Source organism: Spea bombifrons, chromosome 11 (assembly GCF_027358695.1).
Source record: "Spea bombifrons isolate aSpeBom1 chromosome 11, aSpeBom1.2.pri, whole genome shotgun sequence".
Lineage (NCBI taxonomy): Eukaryota > Metazoa > Chordata > Amphibia > Anura > Pelobatidae > Spea > Spea bombifrons.
Window position 1 is genome coordinate 37,806,649 of NC_071097.1, and position 27,807 is coordinate 37,834,455.

Below are 27,807 nucleotides of genomic sequence, written 5' to 3' on the forward strand. Positions count from 1 at the left end.
GGATATAACGCAATATAACGGGAGTATAACGGGGATATAACGCAATATAACGGGAGTATAACGGGGATATAACGCAATATAACGGGAGTATAACGGGGATATAACGCAATATAACGGGAGTATAACGGGGATATAACGCAATATAACGGGAGTATAACGGGGATATAACGCAATATAACAGGGATATTACAGGAATATAACAGGGATATAACGGGCATAAAACAGGGATATAACAGGAATATAAAGCAATATAGCGGGAATATAACAGGGATATAACGGGAATATAACGGAGAAATAAAGGGGATATAACGCAATATAACGGGAATATAACAGGAATATAACAGGGATATAACGGGAATATAACAGGAATATAACGGGAATATCGTCACATTTTTTATATGAAATGAATTTTGTTGTTTTTTTTATTGAATCTTATTTCACCCCTAACTGTACAAACATTTCAGTTTGCGTTGAACGTCGTACTTGTTACAGAATAAACCCTTTTACTGGAGGAAAGGTGATGTATAACGCACTGCAGGCCAGTCCAGCAGGGAAAAGGTTAAAGCCGATGTGTGATGCGACCACCCCGCAGCCTCTTAAAAGCATCACATAATAAATACAAATGATAAAAAATGTAAACACAGGAGCAAAGCTTACAAAAAAAAAGTTTTTTTTCTGATTTTTGCTGTTTTTTTTTATAAAAAGCCTAGCTATCCGGCGGGTGTGAGAAGCGTGGTCTCTGGTGCCGCGGGGGCAGGGCGCGGGGGCCGCTAGCCCTGCGTATGATGCGATGTCCGTCTGTTACATGCAGGTGTCAATGTTCTATTGCAGAGTTGGAGGGGGTGGAATTTTTTCTCGCTTCCGGGTTCCACGCCAATCTTAAATAACGGGGGACCCTGTGCCCCCCTCGTCCAATCACAGACCTGAGCGAACGTCTTACGCCATCCACCCGGGAGGCATCGCTGGGCGAAGACAAAGCCAACTCCCCTCCCTCCATCCCACCAAGACGCAGACAGGCTTCTCCCGGCGAGAGCGGCTCAGGGGTCTCGCGCTCCGTCTCTCTGGCTGTCACCGGCAGAGGAGGCTCAGCTCATCAGACGCTGGTTTCCGCACCGCTGCCCGGTTCTCACTAACTGCTGCCCGTGGAGTTGGTGCTGATGTGGTTTGCGCTCGTGTGATGGTTCAGGCAGGAGCTCGGCGAGCTGTTGGAATTATTTTGGTGCTAAAAACAAAAAAAGAGAGGAGATGCGTTATACACAGTGCTGGGCGGTGCTAGAGCATTCCGGAACAGGATATCTATGCCGCAGCATACCCTGGGTACCCCAAGGCAGAGACCCCCAATGACCACCCTTAAGCATCAAATGCCTTATAAATGAAACACGTGGGTAACATGATGAGAATGGGCAGGTAGGAGGCGGGGCTTCTATTAGGACACACCCAGCACAGCTCATCGATCTATACATCTGCTAGCGATTACAGTAGAACTATGCGGTCTGCCGTCTCCACGGAGATTTGCTCTAAACGCTCTTTTGACGTCGTGGAATTCCCCCGGCTCCTGTCCTCTAACCCCCCTGGCCCTCGCCGCTCACCTGACGTTTAAATATGCGATGGAGGAGGCTCTTCTTGGGCGGCTCCGGAGGGTGACTCCTATTCAGGTCGGGGGAAAGGGTCCCGTTTGGCCCAAACTGGTTCAGTTCCTTGAAGCATTCGGTCTCTATCATCTATGGGAATAAAGAGTGAATTGCGGGTAAATCGTGTGCATAACGTGTGCAGCCGGCACTTTAATGAGACCTTGTGGCTTATGGGTAACGTGTGGGACAAGCGACGGTATACAGCGGGCCACGGACTCGTTGCCAGTGACCCCATGTTGGGGGGAGGGGTGATCCAGTTCTCCAAATGGATCTGCACTCAGGGGATTCTGCAGCCTTTAAATAAGTGAAATCTAATGCACCCTGCGTCTCCCCCGTGGTACATCCTGCCAGGGGCTTGATCTCAGAGGGAGACCACCGTGTCTCCTTACCTCGGTCTGCCACGGGATTGACACGGAGCCGGTTGAGAACTTTGTGTAGAAATCGTCGTCCGTTTGGTCCAGGTTGACGCCTTTAACCGTTGAGAATTGCTCTATGTCCAAGACGTCCTTACAGTACACGGCCCGGGGCTGAAACGGCAAGCGGGGCATTAATGATCAGCTGCAGAATTATCAATACATGATCCCCGACATCTAGAATCAGGAGTGGAAAGACGGCGCCTCCTAGTGTCACGCACGGGAACTGAGGAGCGTGCCGTGTGTTACAGCTCTGAACACGTCATTGGTATCAAGCACGAGAGACGCAAAGGGTTAAAGGTTCATAAAATGCTGATCCCCCCCATTCCAGTGTAAAGTAATCAGCTGTTTGGAGGATCTGCGCCAAAGCAGAAGACAAACACGGACGCAGCGCTGCGGAGATTGTTTCCCAAACATGCATTTCTGGAGACGGGAAAGCCAACAGGTGACCTCAAGGGCCGATCTCAGCCAACAGGTGACCTCAAGGGCCGATCTCAGCCAACAGGTGACCTCAAGGGCCGATCTCAGCCAACAGGTGACCTCAAGGGCCGATCTCAGCCAACAGGTGACCTCAAGGGCCTATCTCAGCCAACAGGTGACCTCAAGGGCCGATCTCGGCCAACAGGTGACCTCAAGGGCCGATCTCAGCCAACAGGTGATCTCAAGGGCCGATCTCAGCCAACAGGTGACCTCAAGGGCCGATCTCAGCCAACAGGTGACCTCAAGGGCCGATCTCAGCCAACAGGTGACCTCAAGGGCCGATCTCAGCCAACAGGTGACCTCAAGGGCCAATCTCAGCCAACAGGTAACCTCATGTGACTGACCTGCGCCACTGCCCGGCATTGATCTTCAGCTGAGACTAATGGGAGTTGTAGCTGAACAACAGGCAGATAGTTAGCTCTGGACTATCCCAGAATGTTTGCTGGGTATGAGGGTTTTTATAAATAAACGGGGCAAATAAAACCCATTATTCTTCTAATAGCCCCCTCCCAGCCGTGCCTCTAACCACACCCCCAAAACAAAAGTGCCAAATGGGAAGCACTTTTATTATTGATTTATATAGCACCGTCCTATTCCGCAGCACGGTACAATGGGTATGTATTCATTTCCCCTCCAATCACGTCACATGGTACTCACGTCAGGGATAAACGGGGGGTCCATGATTCCGGCTTCCAGACGTTTAAAGTTTATGAGTCTGAAGAAGGGGTGCCGCTTCACCTCCATCGCCCTCCCCTCCTGACACCCCAACCTCTGCTTGACGTCTTTGGTGAGCAGCTGTCAGGAAAGAGACAGACGGAAGGCGTGTAAAACATCACGCGGAGAACACGTTTAGCAGCAGCCGTTATCATGTTATATATTATATCGTGTTATATAGAACAGTATTACGTGCATCACTCGGGGGAGGGGGTTGGTCTAAGGGACCCCCGTGTTACAATGTAACTCATGTCGCTGGGGGGGGATTAAAGGTAAACAGGCAGGGTGCTGGGTGTACAGCGAGGGGCATTAGTGTCAAGAAGAGGGGTTTCTGTCAAAAACGGTTAATAAATTCTGTTAAAGTCAAAAGGCTGCAATACGGGGATAACTTTTAGGCCGCAAATTCCCTAAAATCACCCCTAAAAATATCAAAGCTAAAAACGTCTATAAAGTAAATCTCTGCGAGTCCCCCCGGGATCCGCTCCGAGGACGTCGGCCTCATCCGTGACCGAGCTGCGTGGCGGGTTCTTGTCTGAGATGTCGTTGGCGGCGTCCGTCACATGTCCCACGATAAGTTGTCTTGTTGCACCCAATAGACTGGTCCAATCAGCAGGATCATGCCGTTGGTTGCTATGGTGATAAGACCAAACCTTTTGTATGTGAGCCACGCACCATTTTACACACAGACTTTGCCTCTTCAGAGAACTTTTGGGTGTAAACCTCCTCCGTCTCCAGGACCCTCCTGTCCACCTCCTCCCTCTTGACCTTTTCCTTGCGGCCCCTGAACGGGGACTGGCCGGCGATCATCTCGTAGATGAGGCAGCCGAGGCCCCAGTAGTCGGGGCAGAAAGTGTAGCGCTGGTTATTGAGAACCTCAGGGGCTGGAAAGGAAGAGCACAGGTTACCGAGACGACAGAGACCGGGTACCACCCACAGCCCCCACCTCACAGGACACGCCCAGACCGCCCCCTCATAGGACGACCCCACGGGACACACCCAGTGTGTGATTCCTCCCCATATAATAGCTCACGTACCCATGTACCCGACGGTTCCAACGCGGCCGCGGATCGTCTCCCCTTCAGGGATTTTCACAGCGAGGCCCAAGTCCGATATCCTTATGTGACCTGAAATAAAAGGCCAGAACGCGCAGTGAGGTCTCGGGGGACAGCGGGGGGCTCTGCACGCCAAAATGTCACCACCCACCGGCCCGCAGAGCTGACACTTCTCATTCCTCCTATATCCCTATAAAAGAGCGAGAACTCACTCACACCTCCCACCGGCCCCAGATGAAGACATCTGCGTGAGTGGCTCAGCTGATGGGAGTTGAAGTCCAACATTAGTCCGATTCCCAGGGAACTAATCCTGATGCTGATAGAACTCATTTATTAGATACTCTCTACCACTATACGGACCCAATGACTTCATACGCTGCTCAGCGAATCCCCAGCAAACACCTGCATCGAGGCTGGCTGAGAGTATTCAGAGTCAGGGTGCGCAGCAGAAACCCCTGACACTATTATAGAATTATTGTGAACTTTATGATTAAAAAGTAATGAGAGTTTTATTCTCCGCTTATTTGCACCTCGGGGTTTATTCCTCCCCTGCAGTATATACTAACTCGGTGTAATTCTGCGTGGGATGCGCTAATTCCTCCCCGACACGGAACGATCCCTGCGGCTGATAAATGGATATTTTATGGTGGAAAGAGTCCATTTTTCAGCCGTGTTTGTGAGTTTCGTGTCAGTCGTGGCCTCAGAATAGTAACAAAAGCCGCAGCTGAGGCCAGCACTTCAGGGCCTGACATGTTATATACACAATCCCAAGCACAGACGTCACTGAGCGTCAGCTCCTGGGCCCGGCCCTTCTCTCAGGGTTCTGTCAGGAGTTCACGTTTACAGCGTCACAGTATATGCTGGCGCTTCAGCACAATAACAGGGGTTGTACTAGAAGTTTATATCTGCATGATGCTCTGCACGCGATGATGCGTGATCATGTGACACGGGACGAGGCGTGATCATGTGACACGGGACGAGGCGTGATCATGTGACACGGAATAATGCGTGATCATGTAACACGCGGCGCAGTGACCGGACACTGACCGTAATCATCGAGGAGGATGTTTTCTGGTTTCAGGTCTCTAAAAAACATAAAAAGACAATATTTGAGATCCGTATTCTGCCCTCCCTGGCACCTGGAGGGTTAATAGACCAGCGGTAGCTGTATCTGCCTGGGGGGGGCAAGATTCATTTCAGTCTGTATCACACTGTGTTTGGACTCATGTGACCTCCAGGCTGTTCAATAAATGGGGTGAAATAAGAGTTTTCCCCAAAAAGCCGTGTTTCAGCCTCCTGTTCCGATAGAAAAATAGACCCTGCCGGCAGATCGGCCCCCGGCGGCCCCCGTCTAGTCGCCCGTTTCTCCTGCTGTAAAGACTCAAACCTTAATCAGTCGTTGGTCTCGTCTTAGATTCAGGAGCCGTATGTCTATCCCATGCATGTTTAATACCCTCGCTGTTTTACCCTCTGCCACCTCTGCTGGGAGGTTGTTCCACTTATCTATCGCCCTCTGGGTAAAGTAAACCTTCCGTACATTACGTCGCCCGCAATCACCTGCAACTTTTTTTTTTTTACACAAACCCTGCAGTATGGGATTAAGTGAGAGCGGAATTCATTACTTCAGCCAGTTTTTCCTCAAGTTTAGAAATGTTATGTTCCCCGGAACATGCGCAGACCTCGGCAGTGACTTCGTCATATCGACTTTCTGCCTAACTTATCATCAAACGCCCGCCCGTCGCCCGGTTCAGACACTGAATTCTCGGCCCCACGGACGGCCACCCCACGTTCTGCCCTGGACATTGAATGTATCCGTAGGGTGAAATAAACCTCGTCGGGTTCCTTTAGGCGCCAGCCGCCTAAGCGTGCCGCCGGTTTGTTTTCCGTTTGCCTGGCGGTCTCACCGGTAAACGATGCTCTCTTTGTGGAGGTGTCCGAGGCCGCACAGGATCTCGGCGGCGTAGAACGAGGCCCGGTCCTCCTGGAAGCCGGGGTTCCCCATGTTATAGATGTGGAACTTCAGGTCTCCGCCGTTCATGAGCGTCAGCACCAGGCACAGCGCGTCCTTCGTCTCGTACGCATACGCCAGGTTCACCTGCGGACAGCCAAACGCGTTTCCACCTCACCGCCATTATTACTGATACAGGAGACCATCTCCGGGGTCTCCCAGCTACTAAGCCCCCCCGTTAGTAGCGGCCCCCGGGGGCCGCCTGCTCCTTACCACGAATCTGCTGGTCACCTTCTCCAGTATCTGCTTCTCGTTCAGCGCCATCGATTCCCCTTTTCTCTTTTTGATCCTTTTCTTCTCCAGCCGTTTGCAGGCGTACATCTTCCCCGTGGCTCTGACCTGACAGGCGCACACCTGCCAATCACACGCTCCTGTTATTACCTGGCTATCAGTGTGCCCTGCGCTGTACGGCGTGGAGAGGAATGATCCAGTGAGCGCCATGAATCAGCGTAAAACGCGTCAGTCCCTGAACCCGCCCTGTAACACGCTCCTCGCACCCCCTAAAAGATAACCACACAATTGCCCCATGGGTTTAGTTACCCTACAGCTGGCATGCTGGGAGCATTTCATTAAAGCCGCTGTTCCAATTAGACATTAATTGCTCTCCCTGGAGGTTTAATCACATAAAACACAGAAACTATCCTTTAAAGAACATATCTCTGCTTCTATGGCAACACCCTATCAGCGCCTGATTTTGTGTCACGTGACAATTAAGTGTTCCCAGGAGGAAATGTTAGTAAAATCATTATTTGGGAGAAAGGTTTGGGGCATTTGGCCAGCCTGGGTATGATGCTTCTAGTGCTGCATTTGGTTATAAAAGTGTTAAATTCAGCAGAGCAGGTGGAACGGCAGCTTTAAAGACGTTCTGCCCGAGCCCAGTATATATATATATATATATATAAATATATATATATGTGTGACGATTAACCCTATCCTGACGGCCGCGCACTCACCTCTCCAAAGCCGCCTTTCCCCAGGACTCGGTATTGGCGAAATGTGTTCTTTGTTACGGGCTGCCTGGAAGATAACGAGACGTTACTGCGCATGCCGCCGCCGCCATCTGCCGCTCTTAACGTTTAATAATCGCTAGTGGGGCGTTTTATTCGGTGATTATTTCTGGGCATTGAGAGTAAAATACAGGCGTCTGGCCGGTAAGCTGCGTAACTTTAGATTTATGTATTTGCCGCGGGCGCCCCGGCAGTTACGTTACCCGCCTCGCACTCTTACAATATGCACCGTAGAAGGTTAAAGAGCAGCGGTGGAATGAACTGGGCCGTTCTGGGTTTAATGGTTGAAGAGCGAGTGTGTCTGGGGGTCCCGCGGCAGGCCCGGGGGGGGTGGGGGCGCAGCGTCTTCTCACCTCTCCAGCCACTTCCACTGCAGGAAGCGGTCGTAGTACATGCTGTTCAGGTAGCTCTGGAAAGGCTCCCCGCTCAGGTAGTCGAACACAGATCTATCTCAGAGGGAAAAGGAGATGCATTTTATAGCCCCGAACAATGACGGCCCGGAGCCTAAACCCCCCGGGGAACCCGGAAATACACGCCCGTCCCTGTGTCACATGACAATTATGTATTCCCGGCTAAATGTTCGGTGGAACGGCAGCTTTAATCGAATTTACAGGGGATCACGTCCCGTCCTGCACTGTTATTGGCTGGTAATCCTGTGAATAATAGCGTGTTTCTCACACGTATGTCGTGGTGTTTCTCACACGCAAGCCGTCTCCGTGTCAGCGTTAAAGGACACTTACTTTGCACAGTGAAAGAAAAGATCTTTGAACGGACTGATTTCCAGCTTCTCCTCCATCTGGTGGACGATGTCCTGTCCAACTTCCGAGACGTAAACAGGGGACTGGGGAGGAAAAAGACGGTCACACAGAGCAAACATTTACCTCCTTCCACCCCCCACCCACCCCCATATAGTGAGGTGGTGGAAAGGATTACCCCAGACTGTAATACCCCGTCTCACTCACCTCCGGGGTGAGGTATTTCAGTAATATCTCCTTTCCTTTCTCTCCTAGTTTTTCGTCCGGGGTGACCTCATACTCTGCCTGAGGATGAAAGAAGGGTTAGGGAGGCTCAGTAAATGCCCCTCGGAGGGGGAGAACCAGGGGGCAGGTACATTTCAGCTCCAGTGAGACCGTATTATGGCGTCACACTCCCTCCAGTCCTCCCCATAGGTGGCGCTAGCACATGCGCAGCTCTATAGCGTCCCGTTCACATATAGCGGCAGCAGTAAGGGGGGTGCAGTGTATCGGGGTTATGACATCATTACATTTTATTTTTAAATACACGATTTAACGGCTGATAATAAAATACAATAAAAAAAACTTTAAAAAGAATGACGTTTCTCAACTTCTTGCTGTTTTTGGAGCTTATTCTTAGCGTCTTGGGATAAATGGGCAGATTCTCTGGGTTTTTACCCCAGAATCAGGGTAAATGGGCAGATTCTCTGGGTTTTTACCCCAGACTCAGGGTATATGGGCAGATTCTCTGGGTTTTTACCCCAGAATCAGGGTAAATGGGCAGATTCTCTGGGTTTTTACCCCAGAATCAGGGTAAATGGGCAGATTCTCTGGGTTTTTACCCCAGACTCAGGGTATATGGGCAGATTCTATGGGTTTTTACCCCAGACTCAGGGTATATGGGCAGATTCTCTGGGTTTTCACCCCAGACTCAGGGTATATGGGCAGATTCTCTGGGTTTTTACCCCAGAATCAGGGTAAATGGGCAGATTCTCTGGGTTTTTACCCCAGACTCAGGGTAAATGGGCAGATTCTCTGGGTCACACAGACTCCCTAATATTCTCCCCTGATTTAACAATAGCTGGAATCCCTGCTTGCATTCAGGTGACTTCATTTAGAGTACCTTTACCTCCTGAATAGTTATGGTTTCTATAAGGACAGTTATTATAGGCAATTGGAAATCAGTAGGGAAGAAAAGCGGCCCCAGCTGTCCAGGCCTGAACTGAGCAGCCCCAGGGGCAGATAATTCGGGGGGTCCCGGGGTATATATTGGGCTATAAGACAGAGACATTTTTTAGAATGATATTTCCTGGGGGGGAAATCTCCGTCCACTTACCACAGCATCCAGGAAGCGGATGAGGCATTCGAGCTCCGGCTGCGCCTCGCAGAACTGGCGGAAAAGGAGCCTCCCGATTGGCTGCTTCTCGCAGAGCGTGTAATAATCTCTCTCTAGGAAAGCAGAAGGACAGCGTGAGCGACCGATCGGCCAAAATGTCACAGCGGGGCATCCCTGGGGTTCCACAAACTAACCTATAGAATCCTGCATTAAATAGACGTTTCCTTCAGCGGACCGAAAACGCATGAATTCACAGAATTCTGACTGATGAGCCAACATTCCCCAAACTTCCAGAAAAGATTATTCTGGAGTAAATATTTGCAGCCGTTTCCTGCACTTTGTGCTTCCAGAGCGTGGAAATATCTGCGGGATCCCTAAAAACAACCCCCCCCCACTTCACTCTCGTATATCGTTACTGGAGGGGTTACCTCTGCTGACACGCATCGCACACGCAGCGGAACACGTGATTCTCCTGCACGCGCATGCCTCAGACAATCCCACTTTCTATAGCAAGCACCAGGCAGTGGGGGCATCAGAACAAAGCCCCCATCAAACGGCACCACCTGGTGCCAGGGCTTCTAGGGAGGATGGAGCATGCAGTGAGGGCACAATGTGGGGCCCGCCACCGAACCACGACGTTCATTTCACTTTTATCATCCGGTTTTAACCCTTTCCGCCCAGGGAAGCATCACGTGACGGATATTAGAGAGTCTACGGCTTATATATGCAGTCAGCTGCCACGGACTCCATCCGCCACTATCCTCAGGGGAACCGTGCCCAGAAATCAGGACTGTTTCAGTTAATATCGGGCACATGGGAGGTATGGGTAAGGCTAATAATTCCATTAGGGAGGAAATCTTTTCACACATTGCGGAGCAGGTAAAGTGCTGCCCCCTACAGCATGTGGGACGTATGTACTCCTTTTTGTACATGCCACATACTCGGCGCTGTACCGGCGTTGTCCATGCGCCACGTCTCACCCGTGTTCCTGCGCAGCTCCTCGCATTGGCTGATGTGCGGGAATCTCAGGATCTCCTTCCACTTCTTGCTCTTGCCTTTACGTTTCCCTCCTCCTCCTGTTAGAGACAGAAGACGATCTCAGCATTAAAGCCGCCGGATCCACGCGAACCCCGCGCCACCAGCAGAGCGCCGGTACAGAGCTTACGGGTCAACAAGACACAGGAATTCCACCAACCCTCCTAACATCTGCCGGCACAAAATACGCCGAAATAAGTGCCCCCCATGGACAATGACTCCTATGATGCTCAGCCATGTCCAGAGGGTACAGCAGCTGCCTGCCTCGGGATGCGACACCTTTTCAGTCCTTACTGGTTTCCTTCATCGTCAGCTCAGCGTCCGTCACCGAAGCAGCGCCGGCGTTCCACGTTATAAATAACGGCGCGTCTTCTACAAAAATAATGTTTCCCGCTTCCTGCATCCCAGCAGCCCGATGCTGCCAAGTGGTCTTATCACCATAGTAACCGATAGAATGGTCCAGTCAGCAAGTTGCCATGGCGATAAGACCACTTGAAAGACTATGCACCAGAATTGCTCTTTTAAATGACTCCGGGAAGCGACGGAGCAGAAATATAAATGATTAATAATAACATTATTATGAATACATTTTAATGAAGACGAAGCGAGGGATATCAGTTTCCTTATGGAGCTAATGTTACCTATATGAAAACAATAAAAGGCCCAGTGTACAGCGCCGAGGAATATGGGGGTGTTATATATAATAATAATAATAATAATATCAATAATAATATCAATAAGGATAATAATAATAATGATGATGATGATAAAATATAAAATAATTTACCCCGATTCTAATACTTCTAATGATGCAGCCTGCAGTACCAGCCGCCTCCAGCAGGAGGGCTAGAGAGTCATTCTCTGAATATCCAACAATTTAATATCAAAGAGAAGCGACTCCAACTCCCATCATATAAGCCAGAAAAACAGTAACCGGGCAGAACCCCCCAGCCCATACCCAGAAGTAGATTTTATTAATAATAATGAAGGCGGGTAATAACGAATAATACGAAGGCGACTTTAGGGTGTAAGTAACCTGTGACATCACCTGTGACATCACCTGTGACATCTGTATGTCAAAATCTGAGCTCTGTGTAGATAACCGGACCGAAAAGGGCATCGCCCATTGGCTGAAAACAGCTTTCATTAAAAAACATGAGGCAGAGGTGGTAGAGGGTAACACAGCGAGGAGATTAAACATGCATGGGATAGACATACGGCTCCTGACTATAGATAAGTGGAACAGCCTCCCAGCAGAGGTGGTAGAGGGTAATACAGTGAGGGGATTAAACATGCATGGGATAGACATACGGCTCCTGAATCTAAGATGAGACCAACGACTGATTAAGGAGGATAAACGGGCGACTAGACGGGGGCCGCCGGGGGGCGATCTGCGCCATTGCAGAAAATCAAATACTGATCATACAGGAAAGAAGAGCGCGTTATAGAATGACACATGCTGATGATGACAGTGAGCGCGGCGCAGCACACAGTGATACAGAGTATCCGCGCGTAACGATTCCCTCCCCAGGTACAGACTGTCCCGGCGATGCATTTACTGCGACGGCGCGAAGCGTTCTATCGCAGGCGGCTTTTCCCTCCTTCATTCAGCAGAAACCGACTTATTTTCACCATCTGCTGTTTTCCCTCAAAAAAGGAAGAAAAAGGAAACTCTGTGACTGAAATGGAAGAAAATAACGTCGGATTTAACAATAACAGATGTGTTTTCAAGTGTTTGTTTTATTTCTGAGGACAGGCTGTCTCTGCTCGGGGGTCTTGGTTGCAGCTATTGGGGGCTGCTCCTTTTTTCAGATAAACTACAACATGTGGGTTCTCCCCTTTGGGAGGGTAGTGGGTAAGTAGAACAGCCTCCCAGCAGAAGTGGTGCAGGTTCATGGGGGGGTATTTAAACATATATGAGAAACATAAACCCTGCAGAGCAGAATTTGGCAGGTGTTTCGGCGGTAACAAAGTATTAACCTCGTAAGTGCCGCATAAGGTTAAACATGGCGGTTGTGAGAAGGGTTAATGAGGTCAGTGGGAGCGATTCCGCCCCGGCCAGCGAGCTTTTCTCGGATTTTCTGCCAGTTATTCCGATCAGTTATTATTTGAACATTTCCAGCTTCCTGCGTCGCTCTCACAGCACGGGACGCAATCGCCCCACCGGCCCCCAACCCACAACACATATATCCCGGGAAAGTGGTCTTATCACCATGGCAACCAATGGAACCACCATACAGATGGGACTTTTCTATAGGTTCCTATGACGACCAAACTTTGACGCAGGATTTGATGCCTACTTGCCGTTTGCAGTGAGGTTGTACCCTGGGGCCCGGGGGCAGTTAGGGGGGGGGTTATTTGATGCCTGGGTAGTTAGGAGGGTTTTATTTGAAGCCTGGGGCAGTTGGGGGGGTTTGAAGCCTGGGGGCAGTTAGGGGGTTTTATTTGAAGCCTGGGGGCAGTTAGGGGGGTTTTATTTGATGCCTGGGGTAGTTAGGAGGGTTTTATGCGAAGCCTGGGGGCAGTTGGGGGGGTTGAAGCCGGGGGGCAGTTAGGGGGGTTTATTTGAAGCCTGGGGTAGTTAGCAGGGTTTTATTTGAGGCCTGGGGGCAGTTAGGGGGTTTTATTTGAGGCCCAGGGCAGTTAGGGGGTTTAATTTGAAGCCTGGGGGCAGTTAGGTGTCGGTGTGATTACCGTGCGTGCCGGTCGGGACCCAGACTGGCAAACACCGCTCTCCCGAGCAGAGGGTCTCTGTCGCCCCCCAATTACCTGCCCAGGTGCATTAACCGAGGAAACCCTCCTGAAAGCCACAGGGGGGTCCCTTGGTTAACCCTGCGCTCTCCTTGGCCGGCTGGACTTCCTGGAACCCTATGTGGATCCGGAAGAATCTGGCACAGATGCATTAACCTTTTCAGTGCTGTTAAAAGGCACATTAATAACTCAGGAATTGATTGTGGGACACAGTGGTCACAGGGAGCAGAAAGGGTTAATCCTCAGGGTGACCCCCGTTGTGCCCCACCTTTGTAGAGACGCAGCCGACAGGACACGCTGACCCCGCGACGAATGCAATCGCATGTTTCCGAGCTTGGGGTAAAAATGTTTCGGGACAAAAAATTTCAGTCCAGGGGCCCGAAAACTGTCCTGTGTGTTAAATGATGAACGAAGGGGGTAATTATAACGGATACCCCCCACACTCCGCTAAAATCCACACTAAAAGGACAACCGCATTCCTCCATGTTTAGCACAGAAGTGTGAGCCTGAGTGTGCACTCACAGTACCCACCTAGTTGCATATAGTCACATATAGACACCTAGCTTCATATAGTCACATATAGACACCTAGCTACATATAGTCACATATAGACACCTAGCTACATATAGTCACATATAGATACCTCGATACATATAGTCACATATAGACACCTAACTACATATAGTCACATATAGACACCTAGCTTCATATAGTCACATATAGACACCTAGCTACATATAGTCACATATAGATACCTAGCTACATATAGTCACATATAGACACCTAGCTACATACAGTCACATATAGACACCGAGCTACATATAGTCACATATAGACACCGAGCTACATATAGTCACATATAGACACCTAGCTACATATAGTCACATATAGATACCTAGCTACATACAGTCACATATAGACACCTAGCTACATAAAGTCACATATAGATACCTAGCTACATACAGTCACATATAGATACCTAGCTACATATAGTCACATATAGACACCTAGCTACATATAGTCACATATAGACACCGAGCTACATATAGTCACATATAGATACCTAGCTACATATAGTCACATATAGATACCTAGCTACATACAGTCACATATAGACACCTAGCTACATACAGTCACATATAGATACCTAGCTACATACAGTCACATATAGATACCTAGCTACATATAGTCACATATAGACACCAAGCTACACATAGTCACATATAGACACCTAGCTACATATAGTCACATATAGATACCTAGCTACATATAGTCACATATAGATACCTAGCTACATACAGTCACATATAGATACCTAGCTACATATAGTCACATATAGATACCTAGCTACATACAGTCACATATAGATACCTAGCTACATATAGTCACATATAGATACCTAGCTACATATAGTCACATATAGATACCTAGCTACATATAGTCACATATAGACACCTAGCTACATATAGTCACATATAGATACCTAGCTACATATAGTCACATATAGACACCTAGCTACATATAGTCACATATAGACACCTAACTACATATAGTCACATATAGATACCTCGCTACATATAGTCACATATAGACACCTAGCTTCATATAGTCACATATAGACACCTAGCTTCATATAGTCACATATAGACACCTAGCTACATATAGTCACATATAGACACCTAGCTACATATAGTCACATATAGACACCTAGCTACATATAGTCACATATAGACACCTAGCTTCATATGGTCACATATAGACACCTAGCTACATATAGTCACATATAGACACCTAGCTACATATAGTCACATATAGACACCTAGCTACATATAGTCACATATAGACACCTAGCTTCATATAGTCACATATAGATACCTAGCTACATACAGTCACATATAGACACCTAGCTACATATAGTCACATATAGACACCTAGCTTCATATAGTCACATATAGACACCTAGCTATGTAAAAATCAGATAAAAGCAGCAAAAGTGGCGACAGAAAGACTCATTGCCAAAGAGAGTAAAACAAACCCCAAAATGTTCTTTAACTATATAAATAGTAAAAAGGTTAAAAATGAAAGCGTCGGCCCCTTAAAAAGTAATGAGGGAGACGTTATAGACGGGGATCAGGAAAAAGCGAATCTATTAAATATATTCTTCTCTGCTGTATTCACAGAGGAAAATGAAATGCCAGGTAATATACAGCAGGATGAGATAAATGCCCCAGTACATGTCGCCTGTCTAACCCAGGAAGAAGTGCAGCGCCGCCTAAAAAATATCAAAATAGACAAATCACCAGGTCCAGATGGCATTCACCCCCGCGTTCTAAGGGAGTTAAGTAATGTAATAGACAGACCCCTATTTCTAATATTCAAGGACTCTATAGTGACCGGGTCTGTTCCCCAGGACTGGCGCATTGCAAATGTTGTGCCAATATTCAAAAAGGGGACAAAAAGTGACCCGGGGAATTATAGGCCGGTTAGTTTAACTTCTGTTGTATGTAAACTGTTTGAGGGTTTCCTAAGAGATGCTATTTTGGAGAATCTCAATGAAAATAAATGTATGACTCCATATCAGCATTGGGTTTACAAGGGACCGGTCCGGTCAAACTAACCTGATCAGCTTTTATGAGGAGGTGAGCTCAAGACTGGATCGGGGAGAATCGCTGGATGTCGTATATCTTGATTTTTCCAAAGCATTTGATACGGTGCCACATAAAAGGCTGGTACATAAAATGAGAATGCTTGGGCTGGGGGAGAATGTGTGTATGGGGGTAAGTAACTGGCTCAGGGATAGGAAACAGAGGGTGGTTATTGATGGTACATACTCTGAGTGGGTGACTGTTACTAGTGGGGTACCACAGGGGTCAGTTTTGGGTCCTATTCTTTTTAATATATTTATTAATGACCTTGTAGAGGGATTGTATAGTAAAGTATCAATCTTTGCAGACGATACTAAGCTCTGTAGCGTGGTTAACACAATAGAGGACAGTGCACGATTACAAATGGATCTGCATAGGTTGGAGGCTTGGGCTGGGATGTGGCAGATGAGGTTCAACACGGATAAATGTAAGGTTATGCACATGGGGAAGAAAAATCCAGGCTGGGAATATGTATTAAATGGGAAAACACTGGGGACGACTGACATGGAAAAGGACTTAGGAGGGTTTTATTTAACAGTAAATTTACCTGTAGCGACCAGTGTCGGGCAGCTGCTGCTAAGGCAAATAAAATCATGGGGTGCATCAAAAGGGGCATAGATGCCCATGACAAGGAAATAATTCTACCATTGTACAAGTCACTAGTCAGACCACACATGGAATACTGTGTACAGTACTGGGCACCAGTGTACAAGAAAGATATAGTGGAGCTGGAGAGGGTTCAAAGACGGCCAACCAGGGTAATAAGGGGAATGGAAGGACTGCAGTACCCAGAAAGATTATCAGAATTAGGGTTATTTAGTTTGGAGAAAAGACGGCTTAGGGGGGACTTAATAACTATGTATAAATATATAAGGGGGCAGTACAGAGATCACTCCCAGGACTGGATCTATAACAAGGGGACATCCTCTACGGCTGGAGGAAAGAAGGTTTCTACACCAGCACAGACGGGGGTTCTTTACAGTAAGAGCGGTGAGACTATGGAACTCTCTGCCAGAGGAGGTGGTAATGGTAAACTCAATAAAAGAGTTTAAAAGGAGCCTGGACGTGTTTCTTGAAAGCAATAATATCACAAGTTATGGATAGTAGATTAATAGGGACAGAACGTTGATCCAGGGATTTATTCTGATTGCCATATTTGGAGTCGGGAAGGAATTTTCCCCCTGGTATGGGGCAATTGGCATCGGCTTCATAAGGGTTTTTTGCCTTCCTCTGGATCAACACGGTAGGGACACAATATGTATAGAGGTTGAACTTGATGGACTTTGGTCTTTTTTCAACCTTATGAACTATGCTACTATGTTACTATGTTACTATGTTACTATGTTACTATGTTACATATAGTCACATATAGACACCTAGCTACATATAGTCACATATAGACACCTAGCTACATACAGTCACATACAGATACCTAGCTACATACAGTCACATATAGATACCTAGCTACATATAGTCACATATAGACACCTAGCTACATATAGTCACATATAGACACCTAGCTACATAAAGTCACATATAGACACCGAGCTACATATAGTCACATATAGACACCTAGCTACATATAGTCACATATAGACACCTAGCTACATACAGTCACATATAGATACCTAGCTACATACAGTCACATATAGATACCTAGCTACATATAGTCACATATAGACACCTAGCTACATATAGTCACATATAGACACCTAGCTACATATAGTCACATATAGACACCTAGCTACATATAGTCACATATAGACACCTAGCTACATATAGTCACATATAGACACCGAGCTACATATAGTCACATATAGACACCTAGCTACATATAGTCACATATAGATACCTAGCTACATATAGTCACATATAGACACCTAGCTACATATAGTCACATATAGATACCTAGCTACATATAGTCACATATAGATACCTAGCTACATATAGTCACATATAGACACCTAGCTACATACAGTCACATATAGACACCTAGCTACATATAGTCACATATAGATACCTAGCTACATATAGTCACATATAGACACCGAGCTACATATAGTCACATATAGATACCTAGCTACATATAGTCACATATAGACACCTAGCTACATATAGTCACATATAGACACCTAGCTACATATAGTCACATATAGATACCTAGCTACATATAGTCACATATAGACACCGAGCTACATATAGTCACATATAGATACCTAGCTACATATAGTCACATATAGACACCTAGCTACATATAGTCACATATAGATACCTAGCTACATATAGTCACATATAGACACCTAGCTACATATAGTCACATATAGACACCTAGCTACATATAGTCACATATAGACACCTAGCTACATATAGTCACATATAGATACCTAGCTACATATAGTCACATATAGACACCGAGCTACATATAGTCACATATAGATACATATCATTATTTATTGATTTATATCGGCAGCGCTGTACTATTAGTATATAACATATATAACATAGATGACATACAGGAATAAAAGATGAGGAGGGCCTTGCGCACAGATGGGGGGTGAGGGATTCAACATGCGCGGGATAAGCATACGGCTCCTGAATCTAAGATGAGAACAACGGCTGATTAAGGTTTGAGTCCTTACAGCAGATCTACAGTTACAGTAGACTTGATGGGCCGGAATGGGGCCGATCTGTGGCAGGTTTTAGGTTTCTATGTTTCCCAGGGATGCCAGTCCAGTTGCTAGAGCTTTATGTAGGGTTATCAGTCTAAAGGAGTAGTGGCTACATAGTATCTTACTACTGCGGACAGCTTCCGATATCCTCCAAGACCTGACTGTGCTTATAGAGAAACGCCTTCGCTGAAACCCTTCACCCGGATAAAAGCGATAAGGAAGGAATTTGGTGAAAGAGACTCTTTATCCCGAATACTCGCTTCATGCAAACTTTACTAACGTTACAAATGATGTCAGCGGCCGGCAGCGATTACTTCTAAAATCACGCGTTCATTTCAAAAAGCTGCTTAAACACCGAGGCGCTGAGGGATCGAAAAAAGAAAACCCTCCTAACGCGTTTCGCACTCAAACATTTAATCAGAAGCCAAATCCAATCGAAGAAGACGAGGAGATGTCTGCCGGACGGCAGATCCACGGACGGCGCGATCATCTGCGAGCGGAACGTCGCGGGCACACTGGGCTCTGGAGGCCATCTACGGATCTCCTGCGCAGCCGCTCTCTCCCTGCTGTAAAAACCGGTCACTATTACACCAAAACGGGACGCTCTCTCTGTGGAGAAGAGGATCGCTCTGCGACCAATCTGCGGAAAAAAAGGCCACTCGCTACCATAGCAACAAGTACTGTAAAGGGTTAAAAAAAGAATGAGTGCCAGCATGCAGCCATCTACTGTGAGCTCAGCATGCAGGAGAAATGTCTGATCCCTGCTAACACGGAAGGATCAGCAGTTGTGATGTCACAGGGGACCCCCAATGGACGATCCCCCCCAAAGAAATATCTCTTTAATAAAAAAAATAAACGCACACATACAAACAAATGAGCGGACTACAACTACCATCACTCTTAGCCAGAAAGATAGGAACGCTAATGAGGGTTTTCCGTAGATCTGCGTGCAAACCACGTGCCCTACCAGTGGGCATTCTTATATGATACGGCCTTTAACCCTTTGTTACACGTGCCTACCCTGTAACGTCTTCTGTACGCCCCCCTACGTGGATCTATTACTTTTACTAAGCGGGCAGATATTTTCAGTTTCTGCCAGATTTTACTATTTAATTCAGGCAAATATGTGGGAAAATTGGATGCAATGAAAGGAAGTTTTACTTTATTATGAGGAAGTAGGTAATTGCAGCAGCTTCCCAGCAGAAGTGGTAGAGGGTAATACAGTGAGGGGGTTTAACATGCATGGGGTAGGTATATGGCTCCTGATTATACATAAGTGGAACACCCTCCCAGCAGACGTGGTAGAGGGTAATACAGTGAGGGGGTTTAACATGCATGGGGTAGGCATATGGCTACTGATTATAGATAAGTGGAACAGCCTCCCAGCAGAAGTGGTAGAGGGTAATACAGCGAGGGTATTAAACATGCATGGGGTAGACATATGGCTCCTGGCTATAAATAAGTGGAACAGCCTCCCAGCAGAAGTGGTAGAGGGTAATACAGCGAGGGTATTAAACATGCATGGGATAGACATACTGACCGACGGCTGATTAAGGTTTGAGTCGTTGCAGCAGAAGAAGCGGCCGGCTAGACGGAGGCTGAAAAAAACTTTCTTGTGTATTTTCCCGTGTTGTCGCTTGGCGGGACGCATGGTTTATATATGAAAAGCTAATCCTGTCCTGAGATATAAATATATACGTTTTCCGAGGTAAAGTTATTCATTTGTTAAAACTTCACTATGGCAAAACTACAAACACTGGCCCAGCCCGCTGGGTGGAAAACTGTGTCCAGACCCCTGACACTCAAAGGGTTAACCGGCGGCCATACCTCGAGGACCCTCGGTAATTATGCAGCCGTCATATAGGCTTATATCTCCCCGATACCTGCTAATTCCTGGCAAACGCTTGGAGGAGATACAGGCGCTCTCGCACGTCACGGCTGCCTCGCTTTACATGCGTGTGTTAGTGACGTGACCCTGGGGGCTTCACTTGGGGGGATTTCATCATTTTGTGGCACAGATCACATTTTCTCCCAGATTCAGCACCTGAATCTAAGACGAGACCAACGACTGATTAAGGTTCAAGTCTTTACAGCAGGCGAAACGGGCGACTAGACGGGGGCCGCCAGGGGCCGATCTGACAGCAGGGTCTGGGTTTCTATAACGTCGTCTAACTATCTCTGCACCACACCGGAGCAGCCAAGCCCTCCGCCGCTAAACCGTGGCCCAAGAAAGTATTGAATCAGAGCAAGGAAAGGGTTAAGTCATTTGTTACAATGTTTCTCGATTGGCCCGTTATCCGCTTCATTGTATCAACCCTGGTTTGAAACTCAAATCACCAATTTATGGCTAAATGAGAAAAAAAAACCTTAAATTTATGATGAGTTACCCCGTGGTCCACCAGGAGGGTTACAGTTACCCTGCCAGTCCTCCAAGTAGGTTATAGTTACCCCAGCAGGCCTCTGGGGGGTTACAGTTAACCCGGCGGTCCCCTGGGATGATTACAGTTACCCCGGCGGTCCCCTGGGAGGGTTACAGTTACCCCAGCGGTCCTCTGGGAGGGTTACAGTTACCCCGGCAGGTCCCTATGAGCGTTACAGTCACACCGGCGGTCCTCTGGGAGGGTTATAGTTACACCGGCGGTCCTCTGGGAGGGTTATAGTTACACCGGCGGTCCTCTGGGAGGGTTACAGTTACCCCGGCGGTCCTCTGGGAGGGTTACAGTTACCCCGGCGGTCCTCTGGGAGGGTTACAGTTACCCCGGCGGTCCTCTGGGAGGGTTATAGTTACCCCGGCGGTCCTCTGGGAGAGTTACAGTTACCCCGGCGGTCCTCTGGGAGGGTTATAGTTACCCCAGGGGTCCTCTGGGAGGGTTACAGTTACCCCGGCGGTCCTCTGGGAGGGTTACAGTTACCCCGGCGGTCCTCTGGGAGAGTTACAGTTACCCCGGCGGTCCTCTGGGAGGGTTATAGTTACCCCAGGGGTCCTCTGGGAGGGTTATAGTTACCCCGGCGGTCCTCTGGGAGGGTTACAGTTACCCCGGCGGTCCTCTGGGAGGGTCACAGCATTTCAGTAACGAGGTAAAGCTCTATGTCCTCGCCAACCCTCCGCCGCTAAACGGTTTAAACAATCAGGTGCCGACCAGATCGAAAAGACAAACCGCTCCGAAGGATCGCCGGCTGCTCCCGGATCGCCGATTCCCGTCATTAAGGATTTATCTCTCCGGGAAGCGGTTTGGACGCATTAACATCCAATTCTCATCCTGCAGGTAGAACAGGGAACCCCCTCCCACCGAAGCCACGAGACCGCCGGTAGGCTGGCACCGACGCAGACACATTAACCCTTTCGCTGATGGAGAAGCCTGCATTGCAATCCTCTGCACGACACGGTAAAACACAGATAAATGCCAGGACCTCAGCACGGCATTTAAAGACAGCCGCACGGGGAGGCCTGATACCGCCACACATACCGTGAAGTGACACGGCACCGCCATGCTTACTGACGCATGATATTATGGTGGACTTATTGCCACACGGAGACCGCTTGATGTGCGTTCTCACAGCGACACAAATCCTACAGATACCCCCCAAGCTTAGATGCTCAGAGCTGCGGGATATAGACGCTGGGAACGCTGCTGTCTGGATGCCCCGACGGATGCAGTCTGTGCCGCTCTGATACCCGCTGGCTGTGCGGCTGATACCCCCTGCCAGGGCTGCGGACTCGAATGCGGTTGACAAAGGGTTACAATAATATGGAAAGGAGGGGGTGTCCTGGTATATAACCCTAGTAAGGGGCAGGTGAATAGGAATGTACTTTGGGGTAAAATCCCCTAGAAATGTCTTGGTTACATGTGGGGATATGATAACAATAGGTCTTTGTTCTTCTGCAGCGAACATGTATGTGCGTGTGCCCGTCACAGGATGCGTGTGCTAGCATTTACACAGTATATGCATGTGCAATAAATGCAGATTGTGTGTGGGCTGCTGGGGTGGGGGGCATGCGAGGAGGGAGCCCTGGGTATGGGGGTAGGTAGGTATGTCAGGATCTCCTAGGAGAGAGAGGGAAGCATCCTGCTGCCTCCATCATTTGCCACCTGCCCCCAGCTATGTCCCCGCCGCTTACCTTCTCTGGCTTTCAGCAGCACCGTGTTGGCCACAATGTTTTCCAGCTCCATTGACAGCAGCCTTCGCCGGGTATCACTGCAGCAGCTCTGGAGCAGCAGAGGGAGGGAGGGGGAGGGGAGCAGGGGGGGAGGGGGAGAGGTGGGAAAAAAGGCAGGGGGTGCGTGAGCGGAGGGGGATTCACAGAGGGGGTGCAGGGGCAGATGGAGGGGAGAATGTGCACCTGGGGGTGGGATGGAAGGGCAGATACATCAGAAGAGAGTGTGATGGGGAATGGGGAGGGTAAATGGGGAAGAACTGGAGGATGGGTGGTGTTAGTGTGAAAAAAAGAGGGGGTAAATGACGAGGTGGTCAAATGACGAACAAGGACGAAGATGCTAAGGGCCAAAAGCGGAGGCCTAGATTTGGGGGTCCCAGGGTGTGGTGCCCCTCTGGAAAGCAGAGCGACTGGGGCAATACACAGGGGACGGAGCTGGAGCCACTAGATATATACCCTGGGGAGGGACACTCTGTGCCGTGACAGTGACACCCTGTGTCCTGACAGTGAGTGACACTCTGTGCCGTGCCACTGAGCAACGCTCTGTGTCCCGACAGTGAGTGACACTCTGTGCCGTGACAGTGAGTGACACTCTGTGCCGTGACAGTGACACCCTGTGTCCTGACAGTGAGTGACACTCTGTGCTGTGCCACTGAGCGACGCTCTGTGTCCCGACAGTGAGTGACACTCTGTGCCGTGACAGTGAGTGACACTCTGTGCCGTGACAGTGACACCCTGTGTCCTGACAGTGAGTGACACTCTGTGTCCCGACAGTGAGTGACACTCTGTGCCGTGACAGTGAGTGACCCTCTGTGCTGTGACAGTGACACCCTGTGTCCTGACAGTGAGTGACACTCTGTGCCGTGCCACTGAGCGACGCTCTGTGTCCCGACAGTGAGTGACACTCTGTGCCGTGACAGTGAGTGGCCCTCTGTGCTGTGACAGTGAGTGACACTCTGTGCCCTGACAGCAACGCTCTGTGCCGTAACAGCGAGTGACACTCTGTGCTGTGACAGTGAGCGACGCTCTTTGCGCGACAGTGAGCGACGCTCTTTGCCGTGACAGTGAGCGACACTCAGTGCCGTGACAGTGAGCGACGCTCTGTGCCGTGACAGTGAGTGACGCTCTGTGTTGTGACAGTGAGTGACGCTCTGTGTTGTGACAGTGAGCGACGCTCTGTGCCCTGACACTCTGCGTCATGACAGCGAGTGACGCTCTGTGCCATGAGAGTGAGCGACGCTCTGTGCCCTGACACTCTGCGTCGTGACAGCGAGTGACGCTCTGTGCCGTGACAGTGAGCGACACTCTGTGCCGTGACACTCTGTGCCGTGAGGGTGAGCGACGCTCTGTGCCGTGAGGGTGAGCGACACCACTCAGGATTCTGTATTCTCCGGCACTGAGCGCGGCCATCACCCCGTCCCCACTGCCCTCTCTGCGTGTAACAGACGCTTTACTGCGTGACGTCATACAGGGGGCTGCTGTTGGGGTGAAGGCGTCCCCTGCTGGTCGGCTCAGATGCGGCACCCCGGCCCCCTATCCACGAAATACCCTTCAAACACTCAACGGGGCAACTTCTTCAATATAACCCCAGCTATACATTATACAGGGGCCGGCTCACTGATTTATCTATACATTATACAGGGGCCGGTCACTGATATAACTATACATTATACAGGGGGCCGGTCACTGATTTATCTATACATCATATTGGGGCCGGCTCGCTGATTTATCTATACATTATACAGGGGGCCGGCTCACTGATTTAACTATACAGTATACAGAGGGCCGGCTCGCTGATTTATCTATACATTATGCAGGGGCCGGTCACTGATTTCTCTATACATTATACAGGGGCCGGTCACTGATTTATCTATACATTATACAGGGGCCAGCTCACTGATTTAACTATACAGTATACAGGGGGCCGGCTCACTGATTTAACTATACAGTATACAGGGGGCCGGCTCACTGATTTACCTATACATTATACAGGGGCCGGCTCACTGATTTAACTATACATTATACAGGGGGCCGGTCACTGATTTATCTATACATTATACAGGGGGCCGATCACTGATTTATCTATACATTATACAGGCGGCCGGCTCACTGATTTATCTATACATTATACAGGGGGCGGCTCACTGATTTATCTATACAGTATACAGGGGGCCGGTCACTGATTTATCTATACATTATACAGGGGGCCGGTCACTGATTTATCTATACAGTATACAGGGGGCCGGCTCACTGATTTATCTATACATTATAGAGGGGCCGGCTCACTGATTTAACTATACAGTATACAGAGGGCCGGCTCACTGATTTATCTATACATTATACAGGGGGCGTCTCACTGATTTAATTATACATTATACAGGGCATCTCACTGATAACACCCTGTCACCCGTGTCACACTGAAATATGTCCCTCTGGGATTTTGGGGTGAATCGTGTTTTTCAGGTATTATCCCTGCTCTGGAAGCTGCTGGGGATTACGACTCCCATGATGCTCAGCAGCCTCCGGGGCATTGTATTGCATAGCAGCTGGTATGCAATTGTTTGCTATTCTACGTGTGGGCCTCGTGTCACAGCCCCTTCACACCCCCTTCCCTCCCTCTTCTGCTCTCTCCCCTCTCCATCACGCTGCAGAAAGATGAAATAAATGAAAGATAAAGTTTCTGTGAGCGGGGAGAGGATTGCGTCATGAGTGGGGATGAGTCACATAGGGTGGGCTCTGCAGGCAGCTCCATCACACTCCACAGTCAGGGGCACCTGAGACGGCAGCGGCGCCCCCCCAAACCCGCCGGCCGAGCGCGGCCTGTCACGCAGTTAATGTCACCCGACATAAATGTGACCCGATTCTTGGCCGTCGGGCACCTCTGCCTGATGCGTTTTAAGAATTTCTGGTTAAAGGCTATATTTGGACATTTTAATGAATGGTGGAGAAGTGGAACAGCCTTCCAGCAGAAGTTGTTACCTTGCCGTCTATGTAGGCAGGGAATTTATCACTAAGGGCCGCCGGGCCGGGGTAACCTCAAAATGATAATTTTAGGGTAACAGCCGGCAGAATCATGATCTGGGGTATTTGTCAGCTTGGAGGATAAGAATCAATTATTTTGGGGTATTCGGGTTATAAACCCGCGACCTCTGCCGTGCGCCCCGCTTCTCACCCTGTACTCCTCCTGAACCCATTCATCCTCTCCCCTTCTCCTTAACCCTTCCCTGGCTGTAATAGATATGGGGGTGCTGCCTCCATCGGGTGTAATGGGGCATCCGCGTCACTTTACATGTTACAAGAGTTTTCGCCACAAAGGGCTAATACTAAAGCTCATAGCTAAAGGGCAACTGGTGCATTATGGGGTATTTTAGGCCGGATGCACACTGTGGGGTGGCTTATGGGGTATTTCTAAAAGGATACAGAGCAAGAAACCCACCCAAGGATCCAGAACACCTCTCCGCAGATGACTCTAGAAAAGCCCCAGCGCCGGTTCAGTCAAATGAATCTCTAAAGCCGGAACCAGAACCTGGAACCGGAACGTTGCGAAACGCTGCTACTCGTTCCAGATCAGGAGCTGTCCGTCTCGCTGGTGCTGAAATGTTTCCCGCGTGCCCCGTGTGACATCACGACTGCCCCTGGGCAGGTAATGAGCCCCTGAAAGAGCAGTCGGGTGTTATAGGGGGTAGCACCGCGTCTTCTACTCCCATTAACCGCTGACATTATTATACAGGACTTTAACCCATTACTGGCTTTGCCCACTTGCCCCTCTTATATCCCTCATAACACCACTTTACCCCCCTTCTGTCCACTAATACCCCACATGGTTTTCCTGGGGAAGTTATCCTTTCATGTGGGGCAAGTCAGCTGCAGCTTCCCATCATTTTGGTTCCTGGAGGGCAGTTTATGCTGCACGGTAAATACTCAGATTCCCTAATCCAGCAATAATGGAAACCTAGAACTCGCCAGCAGATCGGCTTCCGGCGGCTCGCGTTCACTTCTGTAAAGACTCAAACCTTAATCAGTCGTTGGTCTCGTCTTAGATTCAGGAGCCGTGTGTCTATCCCATGCATGTTTAATCCCTTCACTGTATTACCCTCTACCACTTCTGCTGTCGAGCTGTTCCACTTACCTACCACCCTCTCAGTAAAACTTCTTTACATTCCCTCTCAGGGTCTGCCCCTCTAGTTTTGATGATGGGCTCTTGCTGTAACACTCAGGCCGGATGAACCAGAGCGCCCCCCCATATGGATGCAGATTTGGGGAGGCGGATGGCCGTGCAAGAGCTTTGATTGATAGGAATTAAAAGGTTAACGCTTAACCGGCCAGAGATTACCCCGAATCAGACAGCGCCAACCTCTAGCGGCGGATGCACGGGGCATTAACGCTCTTTTTGCTGGAACATACTGGTTACTATAATGAACATACAGAGCCTGAGCTGCCGCTTTCCGGGGCGGTAAATAAACCCCTATGGGATTCCTACACATAAAGCCGGGATCTGCCCTGTCCCCCGGCACTGGATCCCTACATCGGGGGGGACACAGGATGAAATATCACTGGGATTGTCTCCAGAAGCCAAGCAGCTCTGATACCCCGGGGGACAACAAGCAGCGAAGGCAGAGGGGCAAAAAAGAAGCTTCCCTGCAGCTGGGTCACTGAGCCGGCTGTCCAGCTGAGGGCCGCTGATAACCATATACAAGAAATCACCCGGCTGCGGTAAAGACGTGGAATCTGCTCCCCGCAGAGACTGCCCTATCAGATCCAAAAGATCCCTTTATATATTACAGTAAGAGCGGTAAAGACGCGGAATCCTCTCCTTTTAAGGTGTGTTATTAATATACATTTTCATACATTAGCTGGCGGTTGGCCTCCACTGGACACGGAGCTCTAGTCTGTTCTTCCTCACATGAATGGCTCCAGGGCTGGGGTTTCAGTTACCTGACAGACTCCGAGGTGTCTTCAGGACAGACACACATGAAAGAGGGGCATCAGTGGAGGAAAGAGGGGCAGAAGGGTTTGGGAGAGGGACTGGCCATAACAGGAACACTTGGCAGACGTAGAGCCTTTCTCCTCAGGTGACCGCGAACCGCCTAATCTACTCTTGCTAGAGGCCCCTCCCTCAGGCATGCGCTCCTCGGACGTCTGTCAGATGGCAGCCAATAGGAGAACCTCGCTGACG

General features: G+C 49.0%; 1 protein-coding gene across 2 annotated transcripts; it reads right to left on the reverse strand.

Moving 5' to 3' along the window:
• Positions 1-679: 679 nt before the first annotated feature.
• GRK5 (G protein-coupled receptor kinase 5) lies at positions 680-22,679 on the reverse strand. 2 transcript variants are annotated; one of them, XM_053450981.1, is made up of 16 exons: positions 22,596-22,679; positions 10,356-10,451; positions 9,376-9,488; positions 8,268-8,345; positions 8,046-8,146; positions 7,659-7,751; positions 7,252-7,315; positions 6,512-6,652; positions 6,195-6,385; positions 5,338-5,375; positions 4,273-4,362; positions 3,911-4,119; positions 3,182-3,319; positions 2,021-2,158; positions 1,590-1,721; positions 680-1,222 (listed from the first exon to the last, which is right to left on the reverse strand). In XM_053450981.1, exons 1-16 carry the CDS (start codon positions 22,645-22,647, stop codon positions 1,130-1,132), a joined length of 1,767 nt encoding a protein of 588 aa, XP_053306956.1. In that variant the 5' UTR covers positions 22,648-22,679; the 3' UTR covers positions 680-1,129. The 2 variants fall into 2 exon arrangements, with proteins under 2 accessions (XP_053306956.1, XP_053306957.1); XM_053450982.1 differs by lacking the exons at positions 9,376-9,488; positions 10,356-10,451; positions 22,596-22,679 and having other exon boundaries at positions 7,659-7,755; positions 8,268-8,284.
• Positions 22,680-27,807: the final 5,128 nt, after the last annotated feature.